The 9,346-nt window shown below is 44.7% G+C and overlaps 1 protein-coding gene across 1 annotated transcript; it reads left to right on the top strand.

Annotated features, from left to right (window-relative positions):
* The first annotated feature begins 1,775 nt into the window (after positions 1-1,775).
* Positions 1,776-6,451, top strand: ZIC5 (Zic family member 5). Its single transcript, XM_021706805.1, has 2 exons — positions 1,776-1,833; positions 3,612-6,451. Exons 1-2 carry the CDS (start codon positions 1,776-1,778, stop codon positions 4,052-4,054), a joined length of 501 nt encoding a protein of 166 aa, XP_021562480.1. The 3' UTR covers positions 4,055-6,451.
* Positions 6,452-9,346: the final 2,895 nt, after the last annotated feature.

Raw genomic sequence — 9,346 nt, 5'->3', positions numbered from 1 at the left:
CCCTTGCACACGCACTCCCATTCGCCCACCGTTACACGCCCGGCACAGGCACCGTCCCTTGCATGCGGCTCCCAGCCTCACACTGCGCCCTCCTGCGCGCGCACACAGCCTATTCCTGCGACACCCCCGTGGCCTCACACCCACTCCCCTTCCACAACCCCCGCCCCCACTCCGTTTCCACGCGGACACGCGCCCTGTCGTACACACACTGTCCCAGGGCCTAGATCTACTGGACAAGGTTCTAGTTGGAGCGCGCCGGGCCTCCCGCGATCGATGGGGCCTACCCCGCCGTGGAACATGGGGGAGCCCCCGGCGCCGTGGGGACCCTCCCATCCCTCCCCCTCTCCCCACCCAAGCCCTGCCTCTGGGGGTCCCACAGCCCCGATGGGGGCGGCTGCGGCTTGGAGCGGCGGGACCACTGCCGCGGGTCGTGCGTCCCCTTTGAACGGACGAGCGCGTCGGGCGGAAGCGCTGGTGAGCGCGAGCGCAGTCGGGATTTATAGGGACAGACGAGATTACCCCTCGGAGGACACTTAGTAACCGGAGTTTACATTCCGTAACCACTCGGCTGATTTATCGGCGCTGCGGCGGCGAGGAGGCAGCCTCTGGGCGTGCGCCCCGACGCTGGGCCAGCGGCTGGGGCTGGGGGGTCCGCGTCGGGGTGGCCGGAGCCTGGAGTCCCGGGCTTGCTCCTGTCTGCCGACGCCTCGCGGCCTCCCCTGTGCACCGGCTGATGGCCGCTGGGACACGTTTTGCCAGGAGCCCCGGTTTTTTTTTTGTTTTTTGTTAATCGGGATCAGTCTGCTTTAATGGTTTTTCCAGAAGGAAACTTCCTAGGAGGCTCTGGCCCGCTAAGCCAGCTGCTTGCTCCTGTGCCCCAACCAGGCCCCCAAAGGGAACCCCCAAATCTGTGCTTGCGGCCTCGGGTCGTCCCGCCTTCCCAAGCCTTGGGGTGGGGGGGGGGGGTGTGGCTGCCAAGAGCAGACCGCGTGGAAGCCGACCGGGACCGGGCCCAGGGGCGGCCGGGGTGGGCGTCGAGGTGACCCGCGGCTGCTTGGCGTTCTGGCTCCACGTCGCTAGAATGGTTACGTTTCCCGCCCCCCTCCAGACGGCCGCGTGGGCCCCGCCGGGTGGAGCGTGCGGGGTCCCTCCGGGAGGGGTGCAGGCGCTTCCCGTTCGGCCGAACCCGCGCCTGGTGTTTCCGGCGGTCCTTGGGCCGCTGAGCCGTGGGGCATTGTGTCCTAGAGAGGGGCCATCCCGGACTTCCTTCCCTTCCTACCACGCCGCGCTCTCTTCTGGGGGTTATCCGGGAACCCGGAACGGATTGATCAAAGGGACTAATCCCCGGGCACTCCCGAAGGCCCATTCCCTGGCCCACGTGTCCCCAGATCCGTTCCCAACCTTCCTCCTCGTGGTGGGACCTGGAGTTATCCACTCGGAGCTTCCCTGGCTGCCCCGCAGGCACCGTGTCTCTAAAACTCTGCAAATAGTTAGATTCTGACGTGACCCTCTGTCAGAATCTCCAATGTAAACACTGGGTTTCTCAGCCTTTCTAGTTGGGTAGAATTTGCTCAGCCCCCTTAGGCCCCCTGAGTAACAGGCCACTCCATCTCCCTTGCCTTTTTCCCTTCCTCTTTCTCCCTCATCTCCTTTACCCCTGATTTTCTACCTGTCTATCCACGACGTCTCCTCCTTGACTGGGGCTGACTGTTACCCTTTCTCATGTACCACGGAGGAGCTAGCAGCGTTCAAAGCATTTATTCACAATCCGGGATATGTCGGTTGTACAGAAGCATGACAATTCTGAAAAACAACGTGGCACATTTGCATGGGGTGAATAAGCAAAGCCACTTAAGCCTCCATGTTGGAGGACTGACTATAATTTTTTTAAAAGGACGCTATGTTAACTTAGTATTATCTCCAACTTAAAGTGTAGTCCAGAAATCAGGACAAATCACTTGTTTTGAGAAAAAGGGATTAACTTTGTTTTCGTTGCAGCTCATCTACAGAGAATGTTTAAAGGTTGAGGTGATCATTTAAAGGTTTAAAGGTTGTGATTATCATTGTGAATTCTGTTTCCCTCTTTATAGAGAGAGGTGTATTTGAATATTGCTCGTTTTTAAACAGTGTCTTCAGGTAGGAAAAGTTATATTCCAGACATCTGAATACTTTAAGATTCGTTAACATACTCTGGCATTGAGGCAGTTATCATCGGTGAAATATTTTTTTAAGTAATTCACTACACTGAAATATCTGTACAGAGGGAATAAGAAAATTCACCACAGAAATTTATTTACACTAAACTGAGTCTTAGTAGTTTCTTTTTAAAAATAAGCTACCCAAAACAAAGGAAAGTGCCATACCTAGTGTGTCATCAGAGTGGTTGCTGAAATGAGAAATCCAACTTTGTTTTTTTAAAGAGGAAAATGTTACACAATAATAAATATAAGATGACTTGTTCGTTTATAGACTCGAATACATCAAGGTAATAGATACTAACTCTTCAAGTTAGTATCAAATGAGGGGAAATTCATTTATAACGTTACCTGCTAGTTTTTTGGTTTTTGCTTTTTAACACCAAGATGTAGTGGTGTGGCTGAATAACTCTAGGTGTCTTATTAATCATTTCCATTTCCTGGACTAGAGGCCTTGTGTTTAAAGGCGTTGTGTTTTTGTGTTTGTGGGGTAGCTAGACCAGTTTAAAGGGGTGATAGGCCAAAAAACCCTGGTTTGTTTTTTTTTTTTAAGTCTTTTTTGACTATTAAGCAATGTAGAAAGCTGTTAGAGTGCGTTTCCTTATGGGTAAGGTAATGGTAGGTTCTGGCTGAGGCTTGTGGTCTTTAATAATGTTTGTTAAGGTTCTGTTCCGCTGTGCTCTTAATCACCCTGCGAGTTGTGAGGAAAGCTGTGGAATGCAGAGGCCAACAGCCTACTCTCTGCCCAGCTAGCCTTGTAAAAATCTCGTGGTGGGAGTGTGTTTCACAGGTGCCTCTATTTCTAAAGAGAAAAAGATCGTTTTGTTTTACCTCCTTCCCTTGTCTGTCCACGTTCTGTCCTGCTGCCCCTTTTCATCAATGCAATCGTGTGAAAGGAAATGCCGTCATTATAATTTTACCGAATGCCTAGTTTACTTTTAATGTAGTGTATATGTATATTTTTTCTCTTTTTCTTCTGTTCTTACCCCTGCCTGTGGCTTTGGAAGTATCATACTATCAGTATTTATCTTGACAGGAGGATCTCCTATTTGTGTTTTTGAGTGTTTAGACCCTGAGGGAAGTGGGTGGGGGCTCTGCAGGTCCCAGGTGGGTTTCAGAGTTACACCCTGGACCTTATCCCAGCCCTGGGGACCTCTCCCTGACCTCTCTGGTACTGCAGGACTGACAGCCAGCCTCTCAGGAGCCCAGGTCCAAGCAAAGCCTGCAGACCAGTGGACTCCAGGCCCATCCTTGAAGTATCCCTTCCCGTTTGCATCCTGCAACATAGGAATTAGAAATAAGAATTAGGCTGAATTAGGGAGAATGGGAAATACGCATCTGGTTCTGCTCCAGGATCTCTCTCAAGTAAGAGGTCTCTGGAAAGCCATTGTTAACCTTTCCTGTGTTTTGTTGCAGGGGAAAAGCCTTTCAAATGTGAATTTGATGGCTGCGACAGGAAGTTTGCCAATAGCAGTGATCGAAAGAAACATTCCCATGTCCACACCAGTGACAAGCCCTACTATTGCAAGATTCGAGGCTGTGACAAATCCTACACTCACCCGAGTTCTCTGAGGAAACACATGAAGATTCACTGCAAGTCCCCACCACCTTCTCCAGGACCCCTTGGCTACTCATCAGTGGGGACTCCAGTGGGCGCCCCCTTGTCCCCCATGCTGGACCCAGCCAGGAGTCGCTCCAGCACTCTCTCCCCTCAGGTGACCAACCTCAATGAGTGGTACGTGTGCCAAGCCAGCGGGGCCCCCAGTCACCTCCACACCCCTTCCAGCAACGGAACCACCTCCGAGTCTGAAGATGAGGAAATGTATGGGAACCCCGAAGTTGTGCGGACGATACATTAGAATGTATTATTCATAACAATAAGTGAAATAATAAGTGGGAGTCCTTGGAACACGTCCTAACCTGAGACAATGTGGAGCCCGAGACAAACCCGTGACTCAGACTTGCCACCGGGTCTAATTAGCCCTATTTATTCAGTATGAAACCCTATGGTGTTTGTACATTTAATTAATTTAATTAAGATATTTGGGCTTTTTTTTTTTTTTCCTTAAAAACAAACAAACAAAAAACAACCAAGCTGGACTTGTACATTGCAGGGGGACAGGGCTGGGGGCAAATTGTACCAAGGAAAATGAATGGAGAGATTACTTAACCAAGATACACACTGCCAATGCAATAGATATATATTTTTTTTAAAGGAGGAGAAAGAGAGCATTGAGTCAGAACTTAACATAGCACCAAGGCCCTCTGCATTTCCCGGAGTGCCTCTCGAATGCCTTTGACACCATAATGTGGGCTGCCTTTGAGCCTCCTTGCTGGGCCCTAATTCTGCCAAGGCCTCTTGATTGTAAACCACACACTTGCTGCATTGCCAACAGATCCTGGACTGTACCTGTGTCCAAAAATATTTGTAAAAACTCTTGTGTTTAATATTTGTAATTTTTAATTTCCGCTCTTTTATTACTGATCTCACCTTAACACAGTATTTTTATACAGGATTATTTCTTCAGTACCCTACTGTGTGCTTAAAAAAACAAACAAGGAAGCAGCAACCTTATATATCTCCATAAATTGTGCTACTGTGATTGTTCAAGCAGAAGTGGAGAGAAAAAACGCTGCTGTAATACACAACTGTGAAACTGTGATATTTTATAAAATAGAAGAAACTTAAGTGCTTTCTTTTTCCTCTATGGTTTTTTTTTTTTTTTTTTGAATCTGAAATCTCAGATGCTGCCTCCTTAACTGTGTCCAAACTTCTTGTGTAATAAAGCAATTATGTTTTCGATCATAAGTTCCTTGGGATGCCAACATTCACAGTCAAGTCTGAGGAGGAATGATGATGGCATCATGCCTGTTTTTTTGGAAAGCTGTTTTTAAAGCAGGCCCAACCCCTCATTTATACTGTTGTTATCAGCCTTTTAAGAAGTCAATTTTTCAATGCCTGGAACTGCATTCTAGCGCATTTTCTTCCACCTGAGCACTGAGCACACCAAACTCGATTGCATTTGGAAATGATAGTGTGTGAAGTGTATGATTTACATTAAAAGAGGGGAGGGAGTTGCTATACATATTAAAAATTTTAAAAGGTTTATAGTTACCACCAAACACTGATGAATGTGTGACCTTTGCCAAAGCTGTCAAGCTAAGATAAAAAAGGTCAAGGACCCAGGACAATAACTCTTAGTCAATTTATTTTCGGTTGGTACAACACATCTCCTGTGCAAAATGTAGTCCATCAGAAACATCATACGAATATACTAAAGAGCACTAATTTATCCTCAGAGACCCTGAAGACACCCCCTCCCCAGGGTTTGTAGAAATTTGTTTTGTGTGCTGTGAGTGGTTGATGTAGTCTTGTCATTGTTAATAACTTGTATGTGAACGCTATTATTTGTACAGTTGAATTAATTTATTTTCTGACATCATCCTTTTTTTTTTCTGGAAGAGTTCAAAGCACACCAAAGAATTATATTATACATTTTGGTGAAAGATTGTCATTTATGATCCATGGTTTATTTAAAAAGGAAAGAAAATGGAAAAATATATTTTTAAGCTTACTTGAATGAACAACGTAATGTGAAAACCAAGACTCTTCCTGCATGTCTTTTTTGCATTGTGTTGATGAGATTATATATAGTTTATAGATATATTATATTACTAGTACAGTGCATGGTGCTGTCACTTGGAAAGCCTTTCAATGTTGTCTTCAAATTGTTATGGTGAATATGAAACATGCAGACCCTCCTTTATAAAGAAAAAGACCATAAAACTTGAATATAAAATAATTCTACATTTTTAAAGTTTATTTGATTTTCATATTATTCACTTTCAAAGCCCTTTCAAATCGAAAAGATACGGTATAAACTTTGGGGGGATAATTTATGTATCGTAAACTTATTAGAACAAAGTATTCCTGATGTATAATGAGTTGTTTTATTTATACAACTTTTTTAATGGTAGTTTGCACTATTCTTTATTATGCTACAGGTTTATTTATTATGAAACAAAGGAATATGTATTTTATGTACTTTACCATGCATAGATTAACTCTTTCCCACAGATTTATTGGTTTCGGCTACACCTAAAATAAAAACTTAAAATGTGTACCTCCAATAGAAAGAAAGCAAGAGTGATTATGAAGTAACAATTAATAAAGGTATTCTTCCTATGTATTTCTTATGTTTTACCTAGTGGCATATCTCTGTCATCCTTTTACAAACAGAGCAGGTGGCTAATGGGGTGAATGTGAGGTTGTCTTCTCTTGATCTCTTGATTTTTTAGCCTTTCCCCAAGCAACACAAGATTTTTATAGCTTGGTTTGACTTAGTCTTTTCTAGAAAGTACAAGATGCTTATGAAGACTAAGTCTTTCAGGTTACAATAGAACAGCATGAACCTTAGGGGTTACTGCATTTATTTGTTAAAATTAGTAATATCCTGAGTAATTCTAATCAGTGAAAAGCTGAAAAGTGAATGGTAGTGTTTTCTTGGTGCCTGGCTTCCAAAAGGAAAAAAAAAAAGAATGAAGAAAAGATAGAGGGAGGGACAGTGAGGCATCCAGACACAAAGAAGGTGAAAGCAAAATCGGTCAGGAGCTGAGATGGGTATTGAATGAATGAAACTGAGTAGTGGGCATCAAATGCTTTTTATGGCAGGTAATAGGGGATCCAAATACAATTCTTCCATAATTTATTTTGGAAGTTGAATGGCTATTAGTAATTTAAGCTCAGCATTTTGGGACAGGTGTTAAGGAGAAACTAGAGTCTTTAATGGCCACAAAATATTCAAGTGGCTTAAATTAATGTATGTGGCTATGCACATTTACAAGGCTACACATTTGCTTTTTGTGGTTGTTTGCAGTTGCAAAAACTGATAAAAGGCAAATAGTTCAAAGCAATGGGTAGTAATGTCAATAAGCATTTCTCTGAAAGGTTATAGTGGCTTTTAAAAGTCAGATTTGCTAAATGCAGTAAAGGTGAAACAGGTTGCAAAGAATTGTTTTAAGCCAGATGACAATAACCAGCACACGAAGGAGAAAATCACTCATAAACGAGGGCCCCAATCGATGGGAAAACTTATAGCTCTCTAATGAAGTTTCTCGTGAAAAGAAGGGTGACACAAAGCCACCAAGACATGAATCATTCATGGGAAATATAAAAGATAAAAGATATCTGACAATGAGCAGAACCTTGTATAGAGTGTATAAAACAAGTTTCCCCTTCTTATTTTCTGCTTTAAAACGCACAATCTCCCACTCCCAGTGTACTCTGTCCAGTCTATAGAGTTAAAATTGACCACTGCTCGTCCTGCGCCACTTCAAAGTAATTTAGTCCAGAACGGAAGGCTTGGCGCTTGGACAATCTTCATGGTGTGTTAAGATTTCTATGGCAATTGGCAAGCAAGACGTTCCCATCTGAATATGTCTCAAAGAAAGCCACTTATTGACACTAAGTTGGCTATCATCAAAGACTTTATCTTCCCTAGGCAAAACGTGGCCCTTGCAAATACCGTTTAAATCATCCACCTTTGTTTTCCAGGCTAGGAGAATCTTCAAACACATGATTATTTGGAGTTTATGTGTATATTTTTTTCCCATTCAGGATGCTCTTTGGTAAAGCTAATGCTCCTAGAATCTAAAGTACTTAGAGCTTGAGGGTGGGAGTTATATTCTCTTAAGGAGTTGGAGATGGCCACACAAGAGCCACAGCACTAGGATCAGGAAAAGAGGGGCCCAACCGTCTGCAGACATCTTTGTATTGTAGTCTCATAACTGGTATCTTTCATTTGAGGGCAGCTTTTGGAGACCATTGTGGTTTTATCAATATATCTTCTATCATCTATCTCTCTATGAAATGGGACTTAGGTGCTCAACACTAGCATTTTAAAATTCCAGTTTGGGAAGGAAACACACCTCCAGAGGAGGGAACCAGGGGGCAATCTGGTTTCTCAAGTGATCACCTTAAGCAGAGGAAAGGAAGGATGATCATAAGGCAAACGAAACAATCCAGACACCTCTTGCTACTTTCATCCTCTCTCACACACCCCCTCACCCTTGCCCATCCACCCACAAGGTACCAAAACAGGACACATGGCCACAGAAACCTTCCAGGTCTGGGGAGATGCCCAAGGGACACCCAAGGTGAAACAACCCTGGGATGCCCAGCACACTTCCCCTCCATGAGCCAAAATTCAGACACTCCTCCCCCCATGCCCATGCACAAACGCTCCTGAACACACGTTCACACACAACGCAAGTGCCTAATCAGGCAGGAAGAAGTTCAAAGGCACATTTTTTGAAATTCAAACTACTGCTTTTATGGTACATCCACGCAGAGCGTCAGGATTGCTATGGCAATGGGCAGGGCCAGGGGAATCGCAGACAGAGGGTTCACTGCCACTCCAGACACTTGCTAAGATACAGTTGCGGTGACCTTTACTTTCATGCCAAACTAGTTCAGTCCATTTTCACCTCATCAGAAATGTATACACACACACACACACACACACACACACACACACACACACACACACACACACATACGCACTTTTTTGTTAAGAGTCTCCCATAGAACCTCCTAGCTTGAGAGGAAGGAGAAAGAAAGAATGAAGGAAGGAGGAGAGAAAGCCCAGTGGGGTGGGGACAGGGTGATGTTAGAAGGATAGGGGGAGAGGAGCAGGGGCGCCAGGGCCCTGGTTCCTCTTCCTTCTCTCCCCACCTAAGTACTTTTATTTGCAGAGCGATTGTTCTTTGTTTATTTAATACAAGTACTGTGTGAATGGTGAAAAATAAACACGATGAAAAATAACCAAACAGATGATTCCTCCGAGTGAAAAAGCCCGGACTTAATAAAAGTGCGAAGCAGTCACCGCTGAATGAGAAACCCTTTGAAGTGGAACTTATTATAGGAGGAATACTTGGGGGTTGCCTTAACGACGCCGCTGAATCGAAAGCGCTCGCCTTTGTCAGCGATTTGTTCTCCTTTGCTGGGGTGCCCGGAGAAATTACTTACATGGGCTGCCTTAACATGCAGCCTGCAAATCAGTAACTTTGCAGCTCAGACTTGCAGACGCCACTCCGCAACGGACAAAAAGAAGTCAGGGGGGAAACGCACCAACCTTTCACGCCGAGTCTCC

This window comes from Carlito syrichta, unplaced genomic scaffold, assembly GCF_000164805.1.
Source record: "Carlito syrichta isolate Samal-C Ts95f unplaced genomic scaffold, Tarsius_syrichta-2.0.1 Scaffold316024, whole genome shotgun sequence".
NCBI lineage: Eukaryota > Metazoa > Chordata > Mammalia > Primates > Tarsiidae > Carlito > Carlito syrichta.
Note: the sequence above shows the minus strand (reverse complement) of the source record. Positions and strands in the feature narration are given on the sequence as shown.

What these genes read in the sequence shown, in the direction of transcription:
- ZIC5 (XM_021706805.1), top strand. Translation starts at nt 1,776, where the DNA reads ATGTCGGTTGTACAGAAGCATGACAATTCTGAAAAACAACGTGGCACA. An exon ending in ACGTGGCACATTTGCATGGG is followed by an intron (nt 1,834 to 3,611) that starts GTGAATAAGCAA and finishes GTTTTGTTGCAG; the next exon opens with GGGAAAAGCCTTTCAAATGT.